Below are 27,645 nucleotides of genomic sequence, written 5' to 3'. Positions count from 1 at the left end.
CTCCAAAAGAGAGAGAGGGAGAGAGGGAGAGAGGGAGATAGAGAGAGGGTATTAATTTAAATGCTTATTAGCAAGTGCCAAAGACCAATTTAAGGGCGCCACAAAACAAAACTGGGCTAGAGCTGCCCAAGGCAGTTGCCAACCAGAGAAACTGCAACATAACAAAAACACATGCAACCACAAACGCAGCAGCCGTTGCAGCAATAGTGGCACATGCAAATGCAAATGCTGTGGCTGCCCACTTTTCTTGAGCTAATTGAAACCCCAAAATGTCTTTGAGTTGCCTTTAATGAGCGCTTAAAGTGTGCCCTAATTCAATGTGCTTAAATGCAACCTGCCATATGCCACATGCCACACGCCACATGCCGCATGCCGCATGCCGCATGCCACATGCCACTCTAAGCTGCCAACTGGCAACTGGCAACTGGCGCCTGTTTGCTTGGCTTTTTCCCAGTTAACAAACAGACGCAGTCGAGCAGCCATCGAGCCATCCATAATAATGATGGCCACAAATGCAACAGCAGCAGCAGCAGCAGCAGCAGCAGCAGGAGTAGTGGTAGCAGCAGCAACATTTGCACCAACTGCCTCCGCTGCATGTGTACAGAAGTTGCATGCCGCACAGTCGAGTGTTGAAAAACAAGCGTGGCAAAGTATTTGGCAAACATGAAATAACAATTTGCTCAAGCCAAGAACAAAGCTGTTGTCAACGCAGCCAAAAAAAGAAAACTGAGCAAGAAAACAAGAGAGAGAGAGAGAACGAAAGGGTGAGCCAGAGAACTGCAAAACAGCGTAAAGCTAGAGCAACCGCAACAGAGTAAACAAAATAAATATCAAGTCGAGTAGATATTTGTCTAATGCATGTGCTGCCAAAGCTAAAGCCAAATAATCCACAGCAGAACGTAACGAAACGTAAACGCAAACGTAACGAATGTGCTGCGAAAACAACACAAAAAGCACACACGCACACACACATATACAGGGAAAAAGAAATAGAAACGAAAATCCATTTGAAATTGTAGAAAATGCAAAAATTGAGCAGGAGATGCTGTTGCTGCTGCTGCTGATGGTGCTGCTGGTGGTGGTGCTGGTGGTGCTGCTGCTGGTTACTGCTGCCTGGCTGGCAGGTTCAAGGTGCAGCAGACTCTTGCATAAAATACACAACTGTCAGACAGATAACAACCCATGCACACACACACACACACACACACACCAACACACGTGCGCATATCTGTCGAAGTTGCTGTAGCTGCAACAACACTGATAACGTGCAACAAAACAAAAATGAAGCCAAGCAGCTGCCTGCTCGAAATAAATGTTGTAGAAAACACGAATCACACACACACACACTCGAAGAGAGCCATACACACACTCACACACACACACACATAGAGTTGAGCTAGATGCAATACATTAAACTGGCAACGGGGCGTATGAACAATGCGCCGAGCACATTGTGTTTGTTATTGTTTTTATCGCTAGCCCAAGACATGGGCGCTTATCTTAAGGCAAGTTGTCACTGCCTCGCCGCTGTTGTTACAGGACCGCCTCCTGCCAGGCAGACAATAATAGCGCGCAACTATTAAATTTTACCCCAACTACTGCTGCTGCTGAGAGAAACTCTATTGTTTACACACACACAGACACACACACACACAGACACACACACACATAGACACATTATGGAAATAGTTAATATTATAAACGTTCGCTCGCTCTTAACTCAGGTTTTGTGTCTTCTTCATTTTCAATGCAGGCATTATCAAGGGAGACGAAATAATGGTCATCAATGGCGCAATTGTTTCCGATCTAGATATGATGTACTTGGAGAGCGTGCTGCAGGAGGAGCAATCGCTCAGCATGATGATGCGGTAAGTTGCACTAATCCATTTTACACCATCACTGTCCCAGTCAGCCTGTCAATTATCCATCTCGCATGCTGTTGACTTGAATGCATCAGCTTCAAGGCAGGCGATATGCGAGCCTTGCATTTCCCATTTCCCATGTCCCGCTTCACTTTTCTATTTCTTGCCATTGTTGCATGTCGATGTGGCTGGTCATTGTTTAAACAGATATCAAATATAAATATAAATTCATATATGCATATATTGTATATATGTAGACTAATTAACAAGTTGGCCATTGTTTAACCAACAATGACGTTTATCGCTCTTTTAATACCTCAGCTGGTCAGCATAACAATTGGCTACACTTTGCTTTGTTTCATAAACGAATTAAGCTGTTTCCTTTAAAGTTTGCTCTAGGCCGATTGCTCAGCTTCACTTGGCATTTGATTCAATTCAATAAAATAGTCAAATTGTAGCTCGAGAGCCCGAGGCCAATTCACAGAACTCTGTTTAGTTATGCCGAATCATGTGTTGTTGAATCTCATTAATTTTGCTATTTGAGATAACATATCTGGGAGAGGTGCCAAAGCTGCTTAAATATTAATTAATTACAGATTTATCGAGCCGTGCATAATCCCCGATTCAATATTATTTCATTGAATAACATATGCAGTTCAGCTCATGCAAAGGAAAATAAATCTAAATTAATCCAAGATCGATTTATTTTCAATAATTTAAATTTATTTGTATTTTAGGAAAGAAGAAACAATAACAAAATTGAGTTAAAGTCAAGCAAGCCAGATAAAGCACTTACTACATATATATACAAAATAAATATCTTTTGTACGTATATATACATACACATATATCTATATATACACTCTCCTATACCTTCAACCTTTACAAGCTTGACTAACTTTCAGTTCGTTTTTCCAGCTCTTCGATGCATTTTTCTGACAGCTTCGGCTTTGTTATGGCACTCGAGAAATCAATTAACTTTTCTAATGGCAGCTTTTATACATTTTTTTTTCTTTATGCTGCACAATTTGTGCGCCTATTTCATACCGCCAACTCGTGTACAGTATATCTATCTTAAATTCTCAAAGCCAGCTCCCCGAAATAGAGGCAGAAAAAAACCCTCTAAATTGACTCTGTCCTCAAAATGCTTCAACCTCTAAAGCCACACACTCGTTTAATATTAAATACCGCACAAACTTTCAAAATGAATATAGAGAAAAAAAAAGCGAAAAGGAAAAACCTCGAAATATGTCAACATTCGACAAGCTTTTTGTACATTTTAGTAGCTCTAGTTGGCCAATAAGCAGCCCAGAGATACACACACACACACACAGACACAGACGCACGAACAGTATAAAAAAAATAGTTTCGCAACAAATCAAAAATGGGAAATTTAGCACCAAAAATGGCAGAGACGAACAAATTTTCCGAGCTTTTAATATTCCGCTTTTCAATTTTCATGACAAAGTCCGAAACAACAAAACTAAAGCCACAGATGAACACAAACACATTGACCAGTTACCCATATAGAAGAGCGCAAGAGAGTGGGAGAGGGAGGGGACAGTGAGCGGAGGCTGTGGCTAGAGCGTTGAAGTAGGGTTGATGTTTCAGGGGCTCGCCGGGTTCAGGATTGAAGCAGAGGGAGTTGGCTTTTGAGGCGGAGCTGCGACGACCCTTCGGCCGGCGCATAGCCAGGCATTTTGATAGCCTAATTAGCTGCTCTTTATGGCCGCATTGGCTTTTGTGTTAAACGTTTGCGAGGCAGCAAACTGTAACCCATGACCAGGGCTCAGCCTCCTCCCACACCCACCCACACGTTCCCAAATCCCATTCAAATTATGCACGTTGGAAAGCATTTTTCCGCATCTTTTGCCACTGACATAGAAAAAGGTCAGCCAGGTGTTTGGCTTTAAGCCGTGGACTCTCAACTCGAATCCAATATCAAATTATGTTAATTATTTTGTGTACTTTCATCAAAATTTGCTTTAACATTGTCTACTCTTCTTCTTCTTCTTCTTCTATCCCATTGTACAGCTCCTCGCGCACCGAACCGCCAGATCTAGTGGGCATAATGCGTGTAACGGACGATATGATTGACTCTCTGGTGTGCCCGCCGCCACCCTCAGATCCGCCAGTGATGAGCGAAGAGATGATAACTGGACTGATTGTGCCAGCTCCCGGTTGGAGTAAGTATATTCCTTTCGGCCCCCACACGCCGCTCCACATATAAATGCGAACTGTAAATACCTTTGGTCTGGCTTCTAACTAAAATAGAAACTAAAACTGTGCGTGGAATGTTTTTTACTATATACTTTTTTATTTAGCTTTCTGTTATTTTGTTTTCAACATTTGAAAGCCGCAGCCCAACATTCATCCACGGCTACAACAAAAGCATACTAATCACAGCAGCAGTTGTGCTCGTTGTTGTGCTTGTTGTTGTGGTTAAGGTGCGGTGTACCTCTTTGCCCGCATCTCCCTCTCACTCACCCTCTGTTGCTGTCTCTCTCTCTCCCTGTCCCTTTGGCTGTTTCTGTGTGGTTGGCGCTGTGACGGTAACAGCGGAAACGTAAAGCGCATTTCCGGGCGCGCATGCGAATTTGTAAAGTTCATTAAAGTAATTTATATTTTTCGTTTAATGCATGTTGCAAGTGCTTCATACAACATGCAACAACAATTACATCAATAAGTAGCGTGCTAACAGAGAGAGAACGAGAGAGAGAGAGATGGATAGTGTGTGGGTAGGAGAAACGAATAGTTTTCCCTGTGTAGGTGTGTGTGTGTGTGTGTGTGTGGCATGCCATGCTGTCGTTGCATTTCGTTTCGCTTTGCAGCAACAACAACTACATAATTACAGGATTACAAACTGCGCCCACACACACACACACACACACACACACACGCACACACGCTGCACTGCACTCAAAAAGCCGAAGTGGCTAAGAACACAAAACAATTAAAAACCAACAAACGCAGAAAACAACGGCAACAACAACGTGCATGCATGTGTGTGTGTGTGTGTGTGTGTGTGTATGTGTGTATTTTATATAGTACACAAAATGAAACATTTTTATGCGGCAAACAATTAAAAGGCACAGCAAACTAAAAAAGAATTAAAATAAAAAATGAAAACACTAAAACAAGAACAACACGAAGGCATATATGAAAATAAAGAGAAAAATCAAGCATATACATATATAAATATATATGTGTAGAAAAAATTAAACGACTCACATGCAGCTGCCACATGTATTGGCAATGTGTGTGTGTGTGTGTGTGTGCATTGCGTATTTTGTAGCATATTCGCCATTTTGGCACACAGTCAGTCGGCTGATGAACGGACATTTGTGGCATATGGCTTATGGATATGGCGGCATATGCAGCAAAAATCGTTTGCCATTCAACATGAATGAGGGGGAGGGCAACAACAAGAGAGTGAGAGAAAGAAGCATAAATAAAAATGAAAAGAAAAACTGGATTACATTTCACTTTGGCAATTAAACCGAGAAAGGAACTTGGGCAAACGCTGCGACGGGGCATGCAACTTGACGTTGCAGCACTTTTAGCTTATTAAATGCACAATTTGATGAAGACTGCAATCAGAGAAGAGCAAGCTGTATCCACTCTATATAAATATCTATATACATATGTATATATTTTTTATGCACAAGTGAAGCTGGCCAAACGTTACATCATTTTCATTTTCATTCTCATTCTCATTTTCGTTTCTTTTTTGGTTAATTAAAAAGAAGAGCCAAAAGCACTTTGAGTGTAGTCGAAGCAGCTTTCATTATCATATGTTACTCTCTTGTAGTCATGCAGATAATTAGTTCCTCTTTTGACTCTCTCTCTCTCTCTCTCTCTCTCTCTCTCTCTCTCTCTCTCTCTCTCTCTCTCTCTCTCTCTCTCTCTCTGAAAGTTTCCATTATAGAGCGAGTGCATCTAATTAGCTTGCCATGGCAACGTGTATATGAGTTTATCCAAAAGTTTAGCTTTGCTTAAGAGTGCTTTAAATGTGATTAAATTTTACAGCCTGAGCTTAAATGGTTTGCAAACAGATTTTTAGCTATATATTTATATTGTATATATCTAGCGCAAACTTTGGCAATAAACTTACAGTTAAATAGCAAATGCCCCGAGCCTTGGCGCACATGTGCTCTGATATATGATATTATAATAACTTAGTCAGGTCAATATCTTTGAGCTATCAATAGCTGTCAGAATAGCTGAGGCCAGCTGCTCTTTTCGCACCTGACGACATACCAAAGGTGAGCTGTAGAAGATTCGATATGTTTTTAACAGTCTCACGTTTGAGCTTAGCCACCAGCACAGCTCGTATCATAAACTTGTGACCCACCTGCCTCGCCCAGGGACACACACACACAGAGATACTCGTCTTAGTTAAAGTAAAGCCACTACTAAAATTCTAGACTTTATGGCCAATGCACGTTTTCGAGTTGCTCGTTTAAATGACCAACAACAACAACAACAACCACCAACGGCAGCAGCAACAACAGCAACCAACCAAGCAAAGTGTGGAACGAACAACGTCTATAAGTTATTAGCCCCGTCTCCGTAGTTGTCTAGCTTTGCCTTGGAGAACTACGTGCAATTTGTAAGAAGACCGCAACTTGAAATTTATAAGGCGGCAATTTCAATATCTCACACACACACACACTCATGCACACCCCTAGATTGTGTGTGTGGTGTCAAATTTGAAGCAAAATGTTCATAAAATTTGTTGTAACCAATTTGCATGTGGCAAGCCGAGGGCCCGAGCGCCGTGGAGAGCAGCATTCAAGGACATGATTTTTAAACGCTTCCTGGCGCTGCCAAAACTACCACGAGCTCACACACACACACACACACACATATGCATGCATACTATGTACGTGTATGCATGCCATGTGTATGGGCCATAAATTTTTTGCTTCTTGGTTAAATCTTTGCCGCGCCTGCATACATACAATCTGTATGTGTGTGTGTGTGTGTGTGAGTTGCCTTCACATACTCCAGCCTCGCGCTGCCTTCGCCTCTGCCCCACTTATGTTGGACGTTGTGGCAAACACATAGCAGCAATAATCATTACAGCTTGTTGTGGCTGTTGTTGTTATTCTTTTTGCTGCTGTTGTTTTTTTGGCTGCTCGGTGGCTGCTCCTGCTCGCTCCTGGCCCGCTCCTGGCCTGCTCCTGACTGCCGGCTGTATTTTTGTTGTTATTACTTTCAGCTTTGTGCCTGCCTGCCTCACTGCCTCACTGCCTGGCTGGCTGGCGTTGTTTTGCTCTGGTTGCCTGGTTGCTTGCTTACTTTTTTTTTTTTTTTTTCTACATATTTTGTTTTTTATTTTTTTGGGCACCATTTCTGCAAGTATTAAATTCCTGCTGCTTTTTATTGCGCAAACATGGAATTTAAAATTAACAAACAAGCTGCAACAACATAAATAAAATGCTTAATCGAACTTTAAGCCAGCAGCAGCAGCGCAGCAGCAGCGCAGCAGCAGCGCAGTCTGTGTTCGCCAGAGGCAACTGGCAACTAATTACGAGGCAGCCAAAAACAAATAATAATAAACATAACTAACTGTTATCTTTAACTCATGCTCGAAACTGTATACTCCTCTTCTAGATGGCACTGGCAAGGATTTGTACTCACCGGAGGCGGAAAGCTCGCCGGCGCCCTCATTTGTGGAGCCAACTGTGGCGCAATTGGCAGCCGGCGCTGGCGCTGGCGTTGGCGTTGGCGGGGGCGGCATCATTTCAGGACTGGGCGTGGCCAAGCCAACATCGCGCACCAGCAGCTTTGAAATTGAGAATCTGCTCAAGACTGCGGAGCAAGTAAGTGCCTAGTACTCAGCCCGTTTTACCCCTCTCTGTCCCCCATCTCTCTACCGCTCCATATATATTATATAAACATGACCAAGAAGAAACAAAACGCAAACACGTTAAACCCGTCCCGAACCCAGAAAAAAAAAAAAAAAAAAAAAAAAAAAAAAAAACTGAAATGAAATAAAATAAACCCCTGGCCCCTAGACCTGACATCCAAAACAAGATTCGAAGCTGGCGCTGGGAGCGGAACTTGGCACTTGGCTGACACCCGGCTGAGGCAGCGGGAAAACTCAGTTCCAATTGCTTTGAACTCGCCGAGCGGAAGCGGAAACTATTAAAACGAGCGCCAAACACGAGCCGCAGCACGGCAAGGCGGCGAGACGGCAAGACGGCAAGGGGCTCCAGCCCGCCCGGGCAGTGGCATGAGCCTGGGGTTTGTGCACTTCTGATTGAAATGTGCACAAATTGAAATTTGCTAAAGCCAAGAGAGAAGTGCCTCGTGTGGGTTATGCTTAGCCGAACCGAAGCAGGAGTAGCAGAGTAGCAAAGGGGTGACAGAGGTTGAGCATATGTAGTAGTAGTCTTGGCTGTCAGTTGTTGCCGCTCAAGATGTTTGTGCCACAAATTTGGCCTATTGGGTCTTGTTGCTTGCAAGTCACCAAACAATAAACGTCACAAATAGAAATGTGCTGGCATAAAAATATCAAGGATATATATATATACAACAAATATGAACGACAGGCTAGAGAGAGAGTGAGAGAGAGAGAGAGAGAGAGAGAGATGGGGGCACAGCCAGTGACAGTGAGTGAGACAGATAGAGCAGAGACAAGAAAGAAACGCAAAGACGCCACAGAATGCACTTTGTTTCTGGATATGCTTTACCCAAGTGTGCTCGAAACTGGCAGAAACCCACTTCATTTAATGATACTTGAACACTGTGACACACAAACACACTGAGGCCGAGCACAGACACACACACACATACACACACACACATGCATGCAAGCAGAACTGCCAGGCGAGACAGCAACTGGAGAGTCAGGGCGTTACATAAGAATCCTTTTAATTCAAGTTGACATTTCGCACAGCAGCAGCAGCGGCAGCAGCAGCAGCGGCAGCAGCAGTAGCGGCGACGGCGGCGGTAGCAGTGGCGGCTTCTGCTGCAGCTCACCAAGAAATTCAAGAAATTTTCAAATTTTTCATCTTTGGGGCATGACGCCAGCAGCAGCAGCAACAACAACAATGAGTGCTGCTGCAACAACAATGTTGGCACTCAGCAGCTGGCCCATAAGCTGCCTCAGCCGCTCACCTGGCGCACTAAACCCGCCATCCAGCCCAACAGCCCAGCCAGCAACCCAGCCAGCCAGCCAGCCAGCCAGCCATCCAGCCCGCCTCTCAGCCCTGTCCATGCCCCTTTTGTGTCTTACTCTTTGTTGGTTTTGGGTCGCCGCTGCCGCTGCCACTGCCGCCGCCTCTGCCGACGCCGCTTATGCAAATCAGCGGCGCAGCCGTCGACGTTGCAGCTGAAAGAAATGCAGAACAATAAAACAGTTAAAAGTAGACAAGAACAAGCTGCACAACAACGCCAAGGCAGAGCCGAGGAAGAGAGAGAGAGAGAGAGAGAGACAGATGCATGGAGAAAAACGAACGAAACAATAATACACAAAGTGCAACTGCATAAAAGTGAAATGTCTTCTTCCACAATGCCAGCGAACAGCAGCAACAACAACAACAACAGCAATACAACTGAATGTTGCACGAACAATGACAACTGAAATTTCATGAGATTGTTGCTGCAACGACATGGCAAAGTCTTCAAGACGGCAAGTGTGTGTGTGTGTGTGTGTGAGTGTGTGTGAGTGCAGAGATGGAAACGTGACAAAACAATCAGTCACGAAAACAAACGTGGCATCATCTGATGCATTTATATGCTGCAGCGGTTGTCTGCCATATTCTCCAATTTAAATCTAACACAAAATGTTGCTTAACTGCGACGGTAGATGGCGCCAGCTCAGTCCAAAATGCCCGGCCTGCATAAATGCAAACAAAAAGCAGCCAATTTAGCGCTCAATACAAACACAAGCGCAAATTTACATTTATATTAGTGTACATCGATGTACACGAAAGAATTGAGCATATTTTACAGTTACTTGTGCAGCCTCGAGCTATTTGTATTTGCCATCGCTGCTGCTGCCGTCGAAGAGTTGTTTTCATAAGCTTTTGCTTCTGCTCGTCATGAGCTTCAGTATTCTGTGGACAGATGGCGCCAGGCTAACTATATGCAAGTGTTGTCTCTCTTTCTCTCACGCGCAGTGCCAACGCAGGCCAGTGAGTGTTGCACTCACACACACACACATCAAACGAGCGCAATCTCGATCTCGCAATCGCACACACACATGTTTGAACTCTTGCGCCCCTAGGAGGGCAGCATAAGAACGATATTAAATTTCGTTGGCGTTCAAACTATATCGGCTATCAGCTGAAATTCGCAAACAGTATACAGTTAAGCCTTTGACTCAATCACGCTGTCATCGCCAATGACTGGCCATTCCTTCGGGCAGGGCGCATTGTGAGCCCTGTCAAGCACAGTGGTAAAGCTTATGCGCCATCTCTCAATCGCTATCGCTGTCTCTGTCGTGCTGGTGTTTACCGCTCTGTTGATTTAAACTCTGACCTTTTGCAAATTGCACAGCACTCAAATACACACACACACCCACACAGATAGAGAAAAAGAGAGAGCGACAGAGACAGATAGCGTAGGGCGTATAAAAATATTTGTTTAGGCATTTACAATGCAAATTCGTTCAATATTTTGGTGGGCGTGGCAAGTCAATTTAACTAAGTTCCGGTCAACGAGCCATTTAACACTTTTGCCTAACGAAGAAAACAGCAAGAATAATGACAGAAAGTTAAACCAATAGAAAAACAACATAACGAATGAGAGAAAACTTGAACGAACAAAAAAAAAAAAATAGAAAACAAAACTGAGCGAAAACCGAGAGACCTAAAACCACTGTGCGAGTGACATAAGAAGGCTGAAGATTTGCGCACCTCTACACTTTATGCAAAATGCGGTTGTGTGGTTAGCTCTGTGTGTGACTGTACGTGTGTGCCACTGTGTATGTGTGTGTGTGTTTATTTGGTGTAGTTGTATGCACACACACTCTATGTCAACCGTCAAGCGTCAACTGTCAGTGCCAAATGTGCTTGTAACCGCACACAAACAGCAACACCAACACCATCACGAACAGCAGCAGCAGCAGCAGCAACAACTTTGCCGAGGACAAAACACAACAGCAACAACAACAGCAACAGCAACAGCAGATACAACAAGCAAACGACGCCCCCAACTTGGACTTACGACAAGGACGTGACAGTCATTTAGAACCGCAGCTGACGTCGCCTCCGTTGCCGTCGCCGTCGTCGTCGCCATCGTCGCTGGGGCTACGTTTATGTCTGTCTGTTTAAAGTGGCCGCCGCGAGTTCTACAATAATGCCAGCCAGCCAGCCAGCACTCAGCTGAACGACCCATGCCAACAGTTTGACCCAGTCCAAGCAAACCCAACGCCCTGAAACGACCCAGGCCAGCCCAGCCCACCCCCGTATCCGTCCTGTTCTAACTATCGCTGTCTATCTATCTCTGTCATGCTAACTTCATTTTTGTTTATTGTCATTTATTTTTGGTGTCTCTTTTTTGTGTGGTCGCTTCGCTCGTTTTCGTTTCGTTTCTTTCGTTTCACGATCCTCATCATGCAACAACAACAATAACAACAACAACAACAACAACAAACACAACAACATAACACAATCAACAATCAACCAACCAACCAACCAACCAACCAACCCAACCGAACCCTGACCTGTTAAGGTTACCGGATTTTGTCGTTCACCTCAGGAAACGCGCAAATCGAGCCCCACGGGTTCAGTCACATCGTCGGTCTCGACCACAGCTTTAACGCCATCGCGCCAGCTGACCGATGCCGAGAAGCTGCGCAAAGTCATCATGGAGCTGGTAGACACGGAGCGCACCTACGTCAAGGTAAGTTCACTCTACGATTATATTATCCTATCAAATTAGTTTTCTCCTCAGCTCAGTTTTTTATATGCGCCTGCAGCGTGTAGTTTTTTTTATATCATATTCAAAATGAAACGAAAGAGATTAAGTAGATATACATACATATATATATACATATATATATCCTTGCACAGCCGTCTGCAATGCCTCGTCATAAGCCTGGCTGCAGCTGGCTCGGCCAACAGGGTATTTGAACACCTTCCAGAACTATTATTTCTTGGCTTCGGCTCCGGCTCTGGCTCTGGCTTCGACTAGGGCTTGTCGGCCAAAAAATATTACACATTCCATTCATTAGTGTTGGCTCGCAATTAAAAATGCAAATTTTAATCCTTTAGCCATGCGGCTGTGTGGGCTGCTCTGGCTTGAAGCCACGCCCTCTCGAGTTCGCCAGGAAGCATACAAATAATTATTATAATTTAGAAATTATGTAAAGCGCCGCGCCGCTGCGGCGAGTCTTATCTCTCCGGCAGTAGCCCGACGACATCCGCGCGCCCCCCTCGCTGCCCCCTGGCCATATTTGCAGTCCCCATTCCCAGCTATCCGCTGGCCGGAAGTATTGTTCCAAATGAAAGCGCGCGCCTGCGGCTATGCTACAGTTTTTGCCCATATTTTTATTTACTTTTTTTTAACTTTTTTTTTGAGTCTATCTACGTTGTTGTTGCGGGCAAAACTAAAAAGTTGTTCGGGCGAGAGAACTGGTCACCAGACTCAGACCCAGTCCCAGCTTCAGTCCCAGCCCCAGCCCAGCGCAGCAGAGCTCAGCTCAGCTGGGAGTTTTACGGGGGTGGGGGTGCTGTTGTGGGCAGTTGTCGTCGTTCTTGGGCTGCTGATTTTTTAATTTAATTTATGCATCTTTCTTTCATTTCGTTTTATATTATTTTGTTCCTTTTGGTTGTTGCTTTTGCTGCTTTACTCATTTTTCATTTTTTATGTGTCAACAAATTTGAATTTATTGAACAACAACAACAACAACAAGATGGGTGTAAAAACATTTAAATTATTTTATAATCTTTGTTTTTCTTCTGCTTTGCATGCAGCACTTGAACAATCTGCTGGAGCATTATCTGGAGCCCATGAAACGCGAAACGTTTCTATCGAATGCGGAAATTAATGCGCTCTTCGGCAACATACACGAGATTGTTACATTCCAGCGTCAGTTTCTCCAGAACCTGGAAGAGGCGCTCGAACTTGAGCCGGAATTCAATAAATTCGAGCACTGCGGCCAGTTCAGGGTAAGTTTATCCGTCGACGGCGTGCGTGACTCGCCTAACTAATTCCAATTCCCTTTGACTTATCTTATGTATGTGGGTTTGTTTTCATGTTTAATCTCTTTTTGTTCTCATTCTCCCGCCCACTCTCTCTCTCTCTCTTTCTCTCTCTCGCTCATACAGAACGTCTTATTTGCGATTGGCTCGGCTTTTCTCTATTATGTCAATCACTTCAAGCTGTACTCCTCGTTCTGCGCCAGCCACAGCAAGGCCCAAAAGGTTCTACATCCAAGTAAGTACATTGAAACTATTTACATAAAATTCCATTAGATTGAAAGCAATCTGACTTTAAGAGAGTCCGAGTAAGCCAATTTAAATGCATACTAAATACATATCTGTCCAGTTGAATAACTCAATTAACGTATAAGTTTATTAACAAATATATATATTTTCCATTGACAAATATGTGGAGATTTTTCCGTATTGATTCTGTAATGGAAATCAACAAATATATGACCAGACGTATGCATAACCAAATCACTCATACGCCTCGTGCGTCTGGCTGAAAAAAAACCACAGACTTCTTTTAGCTTGTTTTCATGCAATCATTTACATGTGTATAACTGTAATGCAAAGCGAACGAACGAGCGCAGGGCTGGAGAATTCCGTAGACGTGTCGCATGACAATTCAGATAGAAAAGTATTTACCATATATGCATAAATCCATATATTATGAGCCATGTGTGTGTACTTGTGTGTGTGGCTGCTGCTCTCAACTATTGCAATCAGCGTAAAGCGTCAAAGTCTATTTGAGTTTGAAGTTTACTGAACTGCCGTGGAGGAGGGGCCTGCGGGGTGGGCCAAGGGTGCTGCTGCTGGGGAAAAGTTGTGAAAAGTAAAACAAGCGACAAGTTGCGAACAATTGGCAAACTATGCGCTTCAATTGTTGACAGTGGCTGGCGCAGCTGCTGCTGCTGCCGCTGCCGCTGCCGCTGCTGCTGCACCCCTGCCACAGGCTGAGCCTTTAAATGATTTGCAAGTTAAATGAATAATTACAACCGCAAATGCGTAGACGTGGCGAGGCAGCAAATTTCCGTGAAAGGCGGCAAGGCGTGGCATGTTCATATTCATGCAAAGGCAGCAGCAGCAGCAGCAGCGGTAGCAGCGGCAGCAACTGTCAAGTATCTTTTGTTAATTAAACTTGTAGAATTATGACACGCAGGCAAATGGGCAAGTGGGCAAATGCGGGGGCTGCCAAAAACTATGCCGCGCTGTTGCCACTGGCTGTGGCAGCCAACCCGCAAACAACGAGGCGCATAAAAGGCAGCCGGAGCCAGTCGAAACGGGCGGAACAGCTGCCGAGAGAAATGCAGAGACTAGCGGGACACCAGACTCCAGACTTCCCTGGCGAGAGTCTGGCTTAGGCGACAACATGTCATAATTAAATTAGACTTAGTGGCAGCTTAAAAACACTCGAGCAAACACAAGTGCCACAAATGGGAAGCAGACGGCAAGAGAGCAAACAAGCAGCAGGAGCAGCAGCAGCAGCAGGAGCAGCAGCAGCAGCAGCCGTTGGTTATGACCATGACGAACTGAAAATGCTCTTGCTTCATATGTGATAAAAGCAGGGGAAAGGAATTGGATTTGAAAGGGAAGACATTTCATTTAAAAGAGATTTCTTTAGAGATAAAAGTAAATGCAGCTTAAGAAAAATGCAGATTAAGAAAAATACTAAAAGATTAGATAAATATAATATTAAAATTATACTATAGCAGATAGTATTTGATGAACTCATTCTTTGATATACAGATTGTCAGCAGCAAGTGTTTAACGATTTCTTTATAAGCAAAGTCTCTACAAACTCAACTATAATCCATTAATTGAGCTCAGTGCAAATCGAAGCACTAAAGTTCACTTAAATCCTAATAGCCTAACAGCAGATTTCCTTAATGCTTAACAAGTTAATAATGTTTCTATAATACCTTGAGCAAAGTCACTGAGAGGCAAAGAGAGGGATCTGTAAGCGCTGTAAATGCATTAATATTACATAAAAGTAAAAAAAAAAAGGTAACTTATTAACGACGACAACAGCAAAAAAAGAAAAGCAGCAGCAGTAACATCGTAAAGGTAAAAATTTGCAATATTTGCAATCAATGGCTGTCTAAGCAGCTGCCAGGAACAGAAGCAGGAGCAGAAGCAGAAGCAGGAGCAGGAGTACCAAAAGCTGGAGCACAGTTTGTCAACTTAAGTTTGAGCTTTAGGTATGACAGACACTCGAGCTGCTGCCGCTGCTGCTGCTGTTGCTGCTGCTGCTGCGCTTGGCTGTTGCATGCAATTTTATGCAAAAAGTTGAAAGGATAATTAATTATAGCAAGAAGTGCACTTAAGTGCCTTCGTTACAAGCAGCAGGCAAAAGCAGCAAGCAGCTGGCAGCCAGCAGGAGCAGGGATCGGGAGGTAGTGGGAGAGCGGGTGTGGGAGGAGGGAATGTCAACCATTAGACGCAAATCCGTGCAACAGACAGGCTTTGACTGTGCCTTTATCAAAAGCTTCTCAGCTGGCTATAAGAACAAGTTAATGACATTTTCTTGTCAACGTTGCGCACGTGAAGCCTATTGCCCTCTCTCTCTCTCGCTCTCTCTCTCTCTCTCTCTCTCTCGCTCTCGCTGTGCCTTTGTGTCGCAATTAATGGAAATTGAAATGTGCATTGAAATCAAATCATTTGCCAAATTTATCACAATTTTTGCAATCGTTAAGCACCATTCGAAATTGTCTCATTTGCCGCAGATGAGGGCAACCATGCGCTGCAGGAGTTCCTTGCCGCACGCAATCCCAAGCAGCAGCACAGCAGCACTCTGGAATCGTATCTGATCAAGCCCATCCAGCGCATCCTCAAGTATCCGCTGCTGCTGCAGCAGATGCGCAATCTGACAGATACGCGGGCCGACGAGCACGTCCACCTGTGCGGTAAGTAGGGATGGGGGATGGGGGGATGGGGGGATGATGACTCTTGAGCCCTTTCAACACTAATGTGACTTCGCATCTCCACAGAGGCACTCAAGGGCATGGAGAAGGTGGCGGAGCACATCAATGAGATGCAGCGCATTCATGAGGAATATGGCGCCATTTTCGATCATCTGTTCCGGCAGCATCAGAAGTCGTGCAAGCAGCCCATCGATTTGAGTCCAGGTGGGTTACGCCAAACGCATTCAATAGCTACATCAGCCTCAAATGCCAATGCCAATGCTCCTTCCCCGCAATGCTGTGCATTCCCAGGCGATTTGCTCTACTACGGCGGCGTCGAGTGGCTAAACATTTCCGACTTTCTGGGCAAGATCAAGAAGGGCCTCGAGCTGCACGCCATGTGCTTTGTATTCAAGTCGGCGGTTGTGTTCCTCTGCAAGGAGCGCTTGCGCCAGAAGAAGAAGCTAATGGTGAGTAAATGGCCCGGCCCAAGGACTCGATTTAAATGGGATACTAAATGACATTTCGCACAGGGCGTCTCGAGCAAGAATGCGCCAAATGAGGTGGAAATCATACGGTATCAGGTGCTGATACCCGTCACCGAGGTGCAGGTGCGCGCCAGCTCGGCCAAGGACATGGACTCGCACTTCCTCTGGGAGCTAATACACCTGCGCTCGCAGCTGCAGCGCCGCTCGGAGAAGGTCTACGTGCTGTCCAATAGCACCGCCGATTTTCGCAATGCATTCCTCAAGACCATCAGGCAGATAATCCGCGAGAGCGTGCGCAACATGTCAATTCCCATGAAGAACTTTGGCGGCAGCTCCGGCTCCGTCTCGGGCATGTCCTCCCAAATGGGCGGCTATGCGGGCAACTCGCAGACGCTGGAGCGACCCAAGCAGCAGGTAAGTTGGAGCACAGCTGCTCAGGCAGCGCCCCTGACTAGCTGCTAATCCTCTAATGCACTCCACAGATCACCATCGTTCATGGCTCGCATACGCTGGGCAAGCCGAAGAAGAAGTCCGGCTCGCAGCGCCACTCGGCGGGCAATATTGACTACGACAATCTGTCGGGCAGCCAGGAGGGCGACGATCTACCGCCGAGCGTGGGCGGCGTGGTGCACTATGTGCCCCAATCCCAGCAGCAGCAGCAACAGCAACAGCAGCTGCAGCAGCTGCAGCAACAGCCGCTGCCACAGCCGGGCGGCTTTCGCAGTCGCAGCAAGACGCTGGGCGATGTGACAGGTAAGTGGAGCAGCTCGTCATCCACAGCAGGCTGGCTAATAATCGGAGCACATATCGTATATCATCGCATCATCGCATCACGCACACACCCACATAAAGAAATCATTTGCTCGCCCACAGATTCGCAGCAGCCACAGCAGCAGCAGCAGCAGCAACAGTCAATGGCGCCGCATCCACATCCGCATCCGCGCGAGCCACCGCCGCCACCCATCAGGCAGCCGCATTTACATCATCACAGCAGCGACATTGAGCGCATCGATCCGGGCACCAAGTCGGAGGGCGAGGAGGACTCACAGCAGGGCACAATCAGGCCCAAGGCTACGCTGGGCCGCACGCCCAATCACCTGACGCTCAGGTGAGCTCCAAATCTCAGTAGGCAAATGGCCTTCGCTCTGTAGTAATTGCCATGCCGAAATAACTGCCAGATGATAGAAGCGAAAGTAATTGAATGCGAATGCGAATGCGAAAGCGAATGCGAATCGAATTGAATGAGCTTTCATTAATTATCCAGAGAGTATCTGGCCAAGGGTCTGGTAGTTGTTTCACTAGAACTCCTCGTAAATCTCCTTTATCGCTTGATTTATTGCTATTTCTCTCTCTCTCTCTCTCTCTCTCCGTCTCTTCCTACTTATTATCACATCGTGCAGCACCACATCGACGCTCTCGGTGGGCAGCACTGGCAGCCAGGCGCGCCTGATACAATCATCGCATCCGCCGGCCAGCTATCAGCCGGTGCTAATGAAGGATCTAGGTAAGAGCAGCCTAGATGTAGTTGCCAGCGAGTCCGAGCACGAGTCGGAGTCCGAGGCGCATGCGGTGCACGTGGCAGCCACGTTTAATCTAAGTCTAGGCAGTAGTGGTAGCTTGTTCGCAGCAACAACAACAACAACAACAACAACAATCTGTAGCGACACTGAACCAAATCAGACCCCGACCACCTCGACACCGACCACGACACCGACTCCCACTCTGACCCCCCACACGACCCAGACCCAAGCACAGAGCCAGAGCCAGAGCCAGAGCCAGACCCCAAGACATTTGTCGCCGCGCCAGTCGCCTCGCCAGTCGCCCAAGCAGGAGATCGAGGTCATTGAGATCTTCGAGAGCGAAGCGGAGCGCCTGGCCGCCTCCCAGCAGGTGGCCGTAGTGCATCAGCATCCGCGCGGCGGCGAGGCGCAGCACAAGCGACGTGAACGCGAACGCGATGCCAGCAATGCCTCAGGTGCCAGCGGCCATGCGAGCGAAACGGATGCCACCACTCGATTCATGGACAAGCATCTGTGTGAGCTGGAGCAGGAGGATTTGGCGGCGGGCATATGCGACATTGCCACCTACATGGCCAATCTGCGCGAGAAGGCCTTCGAGCCGACAGACGCCGGTGATGAGGCAGCCGATCAGCAGCAGAACGACTCCAGTCTCTCGCCCGAGCCTCAGACCATTGTGGAGAACACTCAGCAGATCGTGACCGTGGACATTGAGTCGCCCTCGCGGCCAGCCACCGAATCGGACAGCACTGGAGGCAATACAACTGGGCCCTCGGAGCGCTCCGGCGATGATACCGAGGACGAGCCGACCAGCTCGCTGGCCTCGCACATCGTCGTCATCGACAAGAAGGTGGACAAAATTTTCAAGGCCAAGTCGCCGGAGCGAGCGAGCGCTGCGTCGGGCAGCAAGCCGAAGAGCGGCAAGCGTCAGAGCATATACATCTCGCCAGATCGGAGCAAGTCGCAGGGCAGCTCCCCGGTGCGCATCATAAAGATCAAATCGCCGCGGACTAGCGTCAGCGAGCAGGGCAAACGGCTGAGCATCTGCTCCAGTCGCGAGAACTCGCAAGATCGCCTCTCCGGCGGACGACGCACGCCCAGTCCACGGCGCAGCTCTGAGGGCGGCGGCATCCTGAAGCACACAAGTCCCAGCGGGGGCATCCTGAAGCCGCCAGCCAGCCCGGCCAAGTCGAAGAGTCCCGATCGCAGCTGCCTGAAGAAGAGCGGCCCCTCGCACGTCTGCAGCTCGGAGCCGGGGACGGCATCGTTGTCGCCCCGCATCTCGCCGCGTGGCAGCGTAGACCACCTGTCGCCCGATCGGGCCAGCATCTGCCAGCGCCATTCGCCGCGCAGCAGCTTCGATAGCCACGGCGGCTCCGACCACAATCTGGATGTGCCCTACGGCGGCGGTGGCTCACGCAAGCGCAGCATGTCTGCCCACGGCAGCTTCGAGACGGGCACCAAGCCGCACGCCCAGGAGACATATCAGTACTATCCGGTCTACGACAATCAGACGTGCAGCGATCATTATGTGGCCGCCGCGCCCACTAGCAGCCGCTACGGCTCGGGCAACGGGCGCAGCCGGCTGAGCAAGTCGCTGGAGCGCTCCACCTCGCGTGACAGCACCACCACGAGCAGCTCGTATCGCGCCTACGGCGTCTCGCCTGAGCGCAACTATGTCGTCTACAGCTCCGGGCCACTGCGCTCCCAGTCCGCCGAGAACACCTTCTCGCAGCCCATTTACGACGCTCTACCCAGACAGCCGCCACAGCAGTACATGCCCATGGTTAGCTACATGCAGGAGATGGAGATGGCCGGCTATGGCCAGCCGCCGCCGATGCCCATGCCCATGGCCGGCTGTCAGCATGATCCCGCCCAGCAGTCGGTCTATCAGCTCAGCTCCTCGGCGCCCGAGTACACCACATGCATTGACTGTCTGTACCAGAAGCGACCCTCCTAGCATAAGTCCCGCGTGCGGCAGAGTCGCACGCGGAAGAAGACGCCACGCGGACTGAGCGGCATGCCCGGAATGCCCGGCATGGTGGTTAGCACACAGCCGACGGCCAGCGGTGGCATTGGCTACATGCCGGACATGGGCGGTGACCCGGCGGGCGGCTGTGTCGACTGCCACGACTACTTCGAGATCCATGTCTAAGGGCAGGCGACGGGATACAAATCGAGTGAGGATGAGACACATAAACAGGGATTTTATGAGACCGTTAAACTCAAGCTTAAATTTACGAGTAGTTCAAACAAAACTCATTACAAAAGCGCAACCAAAGATAACATAAATAGCAGCAGCAACAACAACAACAACAGCAACCCAGAATGCCTCAAAAATTATACAACCAAAACTAAATAAACAATAAACAAAAACAAACAAAAAACCGCTCAGCTCTACAACAAAAAATACTAACATATACGTAAGCTGCAATGCAAACTACATATATATATACAAACTATATATACATATACAAATATGGAGAAAATAATAATAAAAACTTGAACACAAGGGATTGAAAAATAAACACACACACACAGACACTCACACATACAACAGCACAGTTAAGAGTCATGTTTAAGTGTTAGGTTTAAGTCAGCAAAAGCTATTGGTTTAGCGCTTAGGAAAACCAAAGAAAAAAACAACAACTACTACAACTACAAGTTTACAGCACAACTTCAACACAGACAGACATACATATATATGCGTGTATGTGTGGGTGGCACATCAGGTTAATTATTTTCCATTTACACAGAGAGAATGAGAGAATATGCAAATTTTCTGTGTAATTTGTAAGGTTATGATTTATATTAAAAAGAAAAAAATAGAAGAAGAAATAGAAGAAGAAGTTCGCGAAGAAGCGGATGTGCTGCTGCTGCATTACGTATACGCACATGGCGCATACGCCGCGTTGCACACAATGCTCAAGTGGCGTAATTACGACTAAAAACTATAAAGTTGAAATTCATACTCGCACTCAAGTAAACTAAGAGACATGCAAGCGCAACTTACTAACAAACACACACACACACACACACACAGACACACACATTACACATATATACTTATATATAGGATAAAAGTTGTAGGTAATGTCAGTCGTTTCAACTATTAGCTGGGCAAACTGTGTCACTGGCATTTCCGGAAACGTAAGGAAAACTTTTTAATTACCACGGAGAAATGATTGCAAGGCAAGGAGAAGTAGGTGGATTAGGAGCAGGATTAGCAGGAGTAGGCAGTCACACAGACAGACAGGCACAAAAATATTTGTGCGTATTTTAGCTAAAGACTAAGTGAAAAATGCGGGTTGGCAACATTTTATAGGTTAACATTATACATGGATACTACTTAAAGCAAACAATAAATATGCAAATATAAATCAATATTTACCGTAGCTAGTTAGAACAAACGAAAAAGAAATCAAAACCGAATTGTCAAAATATACATATATATGTGTGGGTGTTGTGACAAATAATTTTGCATGAAACATTTCATTACAATAAATTGCAAATGCAAATCACTTACATTTTTTCATAGGCAAATTTAACAGGTAAACAATTAATGCAAATGCAAATAAATCGTATTAAAGAATGATAATCGTAAGTCGTACCTCAATGTTTATGTATTAAAAATAAAAATAAAAGTAAAAAATCAAAAACAATTTAAAAATGCAAATGCAATTATATCTAGACCTAAATGAGGCTATAGATATAAATTTACACTAGCAATCAGGGCAGGCAGGCAGGCAGGCGGGCAGGCAACTGATCATATGACCCAAAAGATCTTCCAAACAGTCCATATACCAAACAAATTCCCAAACTCTCAAAATATTCAACTCTTGCCTCGCTCGCATAAATAAACGAAACATAACATACATTAAATAAATATTTAGCTTAGGTTTGGGTGTCTAATAACTGCAGGCAAGCAAAACAAAAAATAGATATATGCATATATAGTACTATATACATAGAGACCCAAAACGGACTTAAAGATCAAATGTCAGGTTGTTCAAGCTATACTCAAAAATAGTCGACAAAAGTAAATAAATAACGAATAAATAGAAGTAAATTCCTTAGTATCTACAAATGTTTACAGTTTACACTGGGCTTCACAGCAGTAAAATCAAAAAACCTAGAAATCAAAATACATACGAAATACAATTTATAAGACAACATACATATACTACTAACTATATACAAGACATAAATAAACATACATAAATACATGGCTAAATAAACAACTAAAATATAATTTAAATATCACGAGCGAAAATTCAAAACAAAATAATAATAAATGCCAAAATAATCTCTTGAAAAATATAAATTTATCGCAAAAATCAATACAAAATTGTCAAAGAGGCAAAACCGTATACCACTTAATAAATAATCAAAATCAAATAATAATCGAAAATCTCTAAAATCAACAAAGCAAAAAACATCAAATCAAATGAAATGAAATCAAATGTTAATTAAGCTCACAAATATGGCAAAGGCAAACTAAACTAAGCTAAACGGAATAACTAATTAAACGACAATGCAAATTAATGTCAATGTGCTCTACGGACAGCGACTAAATGACATGACAACGCCCCTCACCCCCCCAAACCTTACCCAAGCACCGTCACTCTACAGAACAGTTATGTTGTAGCCGCCCTAAAGACAAACAAATTTGAAAAATACTTCAATTAGTTAATTAATAAAAGTTTGCTTAATTTTTGTAGCAGGTAAGTGCTTTAAGTTTTGATTTATTTTCTAATGTAAATTATAGCAACAAATTATGAATTATATTATGCAAATTAGCAGTTAAACAAATTAACGGGTGATATTTAATTTTTGTTATTGTTAAATATTATCTTGAAGATAATACAAATACAAATAAATATATATATGTATATTATATATAATTCAGTACCCAAAAGTAATTCATTTCTTATTGATTTATGCATTATATATTTATATACATATATATGGATAAAACATATTTAAGTTTGTATAGGTTGTAAGCCTAAGCGATACAGTTACTTGATTAGCTAAACAAATCAACAATAACAACAACAGCAACAGCAAAACAGCAACACTTAAATATACTGAAATATATATACATATATATTTAGTTGGCATCGCTTGATTAATTAATAATTAATAAATTAAAAACTTATTTAAAAAAAAAAAAAAGAGTTTAACAAAAATCAATTAAAATTGCAAATGGAAATGAAGCAAGTTTTACCCTTCTTAAACAGTTTTCGTCATTTTACAATAATCTGTTTTGCATTTTCTTATAATTATACCAAAACAAACAAACAAAACAATAAACAGACAACTGTGCCAGATTTATGAAAAAAAGAACAACATTAACAAAAACAGTACATTATATAATTAAAATATATATATATATAAAGTATATAAATGTCTTATGGTTACACACACGTGTCCCCACAACGAACCAAAAACCTCCACGATTTTCCTTCACTTTCTATCTCTTTTACTCTCTCATTTTGAAACATTTATTAAGGCAAAAAAAAAAAAAAATACAAAATTCAAAATTTTATTTTGCTTTTCCATTGCATTTTTGTGTAAAAAAACCCCCTCATAAGCCCAATAAAGCCTGAAATAATTTAAAAACAAATTAAAAATAAAATTCATAAAGCTCAATTAAAATGTTAGCTGTTGCAGTTACTCTAACTTCTTGCACTTCTCACTATCTCTCCTTCTCTTTCTTTCTCTCATAAAGAGAGTTTTGTAATTATATTTTTATACTCATTCTCGAACGTGAAATGAGCATATTGGTTTTGTGCACTGTCCGTGTTTTTGTTAATCCGTTTCAGAGCTAGAAAATCGCTCCTGCTCTATTAAATTTATATTGGATCTGGTAGAGTTTGGGCCGTGAATGAGTATTCTGCAGTCGGAACTGCCCGACTGCAACGTGCTTACTATTTTCCTTTCATTTCTGACCCAAAACACTATACAAAAATACAAAAAAAAAAAAAAAAAAAAAAATGTTGGCATAAAATGCAAAACTGATAAAAATTAAATTCGAACAATTTGTTAAATATTCAAATGCAAGTATGTATATGTATTATCTATAGATATATATTATATATCTATATAAAAGAAAAAACAGTAATACAAAAATGAATACCAAGCGATGTCAACATTTTCCAAAGAACCCACAGAACTAAACTTGATCCCAAAACAAACAAAATTTAACTTGATACCAATTTTTAATTAGTTAATTTCTAGTTTAGCTGTTGCAGTACCCCTCAACCCCAACCCCACCCCGCTAAGCCCCATCTTAAGTAGCCAACGAGCAAAAAGTAGTTTTCATTCTTATGCATTACAAAAAATAAATTAGTTTTGCTTATATTTTATTTAAGATAAATTGCGGAACGTTGAAAGTATTTTCGATCGAATCTGAATGAACTTAAAGATGATTTAAAATATTTTCAACGCTCGGCGCTTGCATGCTTTACGACAATAAATTGGCCGACTCTTTAAACTATAACACGAAAAATTGAAAATATTTTTAACAAATACTAAACATGGAGAGCTTGTCACTCTTGCCGCTTCTCAGAAACTCTCAACTCTCTGAAGAAAATTTCATATTTTTTCCATATATGGTTTCCATTGTATCTTTTCTTTTTTCTTTCATTTAATTGTAGGGTCCCCGGTGTGGAAACCACGAGACATGATAAATTTAGGCACAGATCCACAGTCAACAACCCGCAAAGACGATGTGAAAAATTAAAACAGAAAAAGCAAAACAAATACAAATAATGAATAATGAATAAAAACGAGAAATAAGTAAAAGTAACTACATTTCTTTTGTTACATTTTAACTAATCAAGTGTAAGGAGAACAGTGTATACACTGCGAGAAAAACCACACACACACACTAACAATACGAACTAACACTTTTTCACCCCTTTTCCCGCAAATGAAAAAGAAAATCAAAGCAACTACAAAATAAGATTTACAATTTATTTATTATTAAATAATTCAAATACTGAAAGAAATTGTTAAAGTTGCTTTCGAAAACGTGAAAAAGTTTCGAAATTAAGTAAAACATCGAATGAGGAAGAAGAAGAAGCAGAAGTAGAAGAAGAAGAATGACGTTTGTTGTTTTTTGTTTACGTGTTTTGAATGAATGGAACAACAAATACAAAAGACTTTGATTTATATAATATCGATTGTATTTAAATGTGCGAACACATATAATAACGTATAATTATAGCAAAGGATTTTGAACAGAAAAAAGAATCAATTTAATAAGAATTAAAATAAAATATATTAAATAAATGTGAACAAATTCAAATGCATTTGTCGCTGAAAAAGACTTGAAAAGTAAATTTCGATTTAAAATACATTTATTGAGAAGAAAAACGTGAACAAATTGAAACATTGATTGTATTTAGGCTTAGACAATTTCAAATGAAAAAAAAAAAACAAACAAAAACATATAAAAAAAAAATACAAAAATAAAATAATTGAAAAAAAAAAACTAAACACACATATTTAAAATGCAAACTTTACACAAACGTTCTAAAAAACAATTAAAATAAATACAAAAATAAATGAGCAAAATCTTAGAGAGTTAAGCAAACACGAAAAGCAAATCAACAAACACAGCAAAATGTTTAGTTTGTAGTAAGTACACTGAAAGAAAACCCAATTATAAAAACAAGAAAACTTCACATGCATTAAACAAACAAAAACCAAAATAGAACAAATTTAGTCAAAATGTTAAACTAACACGTAATACTAACTAAAAGAAAAAGAAACAAAAACAAAGAGAATTCCATACACTTAAACACACACATACACTAAAACGAAATTCGAATTTGAATTCGAGTTGAGGATTACAAATCCCAAAAAGCAGCCAAATACAACAAAACAAAAACTAAACTTGTTAATCGCGAAAGAAAAAAAAATGAAAATCATTTAAGTAAACTAAAGAAAGAGAAAGAACATGAGTAAATAAATATATAAGAAACAAAACTATACACAGAAAGCAAAACAAGAACAAAAACAAAATGGAACACTCTTCTAGCTAAATTACAATAATATAATTAACAATTAAGAACTTCACTCGACAGCAAGAAAAACAAATACAGGCATAGCTAAATTCCATAGTAACAAAACCCAAAAGTTGAGCACAAAAAATTTCAAATTCATTTTAGAAAAAATGTTTGTTTTTCTTTTTTAATATTTGTTAATGAAAAAATAATAATTATATTGGTTGTGAATGCCGTTTGAATGTTATTCGAATCAGACAGATAAAAATAAAAATAAAAACCTAAACTAAAACCAATTGCTGAATGAATTTCAAAATGCGAGCTCATCATAGCGGGTGCTCACTGTACGTTTGTCAGTGTACCGGAGTGTGGATGTGGATATCATGCATTCATTTTGTCAAATCCTCAGACACAGTAACAAAATCGAAACATAATCAAAAAAAGAGAAAACAAAATCATTTTTAGGTTTCCAATCAAATTGAATTAAACAAAAATAAATAAGCGAAAAAAAAACAAACTTTAATTAAAGTGCAGCATGAAAAAATCGAGTCAACAATATAATAATACAATATACAACAGTCTAATTGATAAAATGAATGAATGTTAATCAAACAATAAGATGAAGAAGCAACAACAAATCACAAACATTTTAACATAATTTTTACTGTTTATATAAGTTTGACAACAAATAAAAAAATAAATAAAATAAAAACGAAATGCAGAACAGTCGCAGTTTCTTGCTGGGAGGAAACTTTAGTCAAATGAAATAGTTAAATTTAAAAAAAAAAAAGAGAAAGAAGCAGCAGACATTTAAGTATATATATATATATATATATATATATATATATATATATATATATATATATATATATATATATATATATATATATATATATATATATATATATATATATATATATATATTGAAATCATTCGAAATAGTATAAACATTTTTGTACACATTTGACTATTTTTAATGCATTTTAAATATATACATAAATATATATACATATGTATATGTATATGAATTAATATATGTATAGTTGTACGCATGGTACTTCTTTAGTTTAGTTCAGGCCGCTTCTCTCTGCCTTACCCACTTGTTAATAGTATGTGTATGTGTCTTTTAGTTTGTTTATACAATTGTTATTCGACTCATTTTAATTGATATTATTCGCACACTTACTTTGGATAGAGCAGAAGCAGCATTGGATAGCGAAAGATGGCAACAACAAAAGAAAAGTTAAATAAAAGCAAACAACGTATTACACTAAGAGAAAGGCAGAAACAGAAACATACACACACAAACACATACATAGACCTGCATATGCAAGTTAATTGAACACACACACACACAATAGAGACAACAACAACAACAACAAGTTAAACAGCAAAAACAATTCTAGTTATAAAACTAACAAAATGAAACAAGCATTAAAGAATTCAATTTTTATTATGATATATAATTAACAACTGCAACAACAACAACAACATGCAATCGATGTTAATAATTTTTGAAAAGAACAAGAACAAAACCAAAATGAAGAAAGATGAAATATACAACAAGTAATACACAATGACAAAAACAAAAATTATTATACAATTGCAAAATGCAAATTAACAAAACACTCAAAGTAAGGAAAGTGAAAATATGTGAAAATGAATAAATTACAAAGATCCTTTTGAAATGAAAAAAAAAGA

At 42.1% G+C, this 27,645-nt stretch overlaps 1 protein-coding gene across 13 annotated transcripts in view; it reads left to right on the top strand.

Annotated features, from left to right (window-relative positions):
• The window catches only part of sif (guanine nucleotide exchange factor still life), a 93,946-nt gene extending 67,933 nt beyond the window's left edge, over positions 1–26,013 (top strand). For 6 of the 13 annotated variants that reach the window (XM_089466583.1, XM_089466588.1, XM_089466585.1 and 3 more), the window contains 14 exons: positions 1,754–1,868; positions 3,897–4,048; positions 7,482–7,690; positions 11,550–11,720; positions 12,794–12,988; positions 13,148–13,256; positions 15,751–15,930; positions 16,015–16,152; positions 16,240–16,397; positions 16,461–16,829; positions 16,898–17,168; positions 17,268–17,523; positions 17,816–22,656; positions 24,592–26,013. In XM_089466583.1, the coding sequence (XP_089322709.1) occupies positions 1,754–1,868; positions 3,897–4,048; positions 7,482–7,690; positions 11,550–11,720; positions 12,794–12,988; positions 13,148–13,256; positions 15,751–15,930; positions 16,015–16,152; positions 16,240–16,397; positions 16,461–16,829; positions 16,898–17,168; positions 17,268–17,523; positions 17,816–19,892 (4,400 nt within the window). In that variant the 3' untranslated portion in view covers positions 19,893–22,656; positions 24,592–26,013. The remainder of the gene's footprint in view (positions 1–1,753; positions 1,869–3,896; positions 4,049–7,481; positions 7,691–11,549; positions 11,721–12,793; positions 12,989–13,147; positions 13,257–15,750; positions 15,931–16,014; positions 16,153–16,239; positions 16,398–16,460; positions 16,830–16,897; positions 17,169–17,267; positions 17,524–17,815; positions 22,657–24,591) is intronic. The other 7 variants (XM_018006294.2, XM_018006291.2, XM_018006296.2 and 4 more) reach the window with 4 other exon arrangements.
• Positions 26,014–27,645: the final 1,632 nt, after the last annotated feature.

The sequence above is a fragment of the Drosophila arizonae genome, chromosome 4 (assembly GCF_054131065.1).
Source record: "Drosophila arizonae isolate 15081-1271.41 chromosome 4, UAZ_ARI_1.0, whole genome shotgun sequence".
Classification (NCBI taxonomy): domain Eukaryota; kingdom Metazoa; phylum Arthropoda; class Insecta; order Diptera; family Drosophilidae; genus Drosophila; species Drosophila arizonae.
This window is presented reverse-complemented; position numbering and strand designations above follow the sequence as displayed.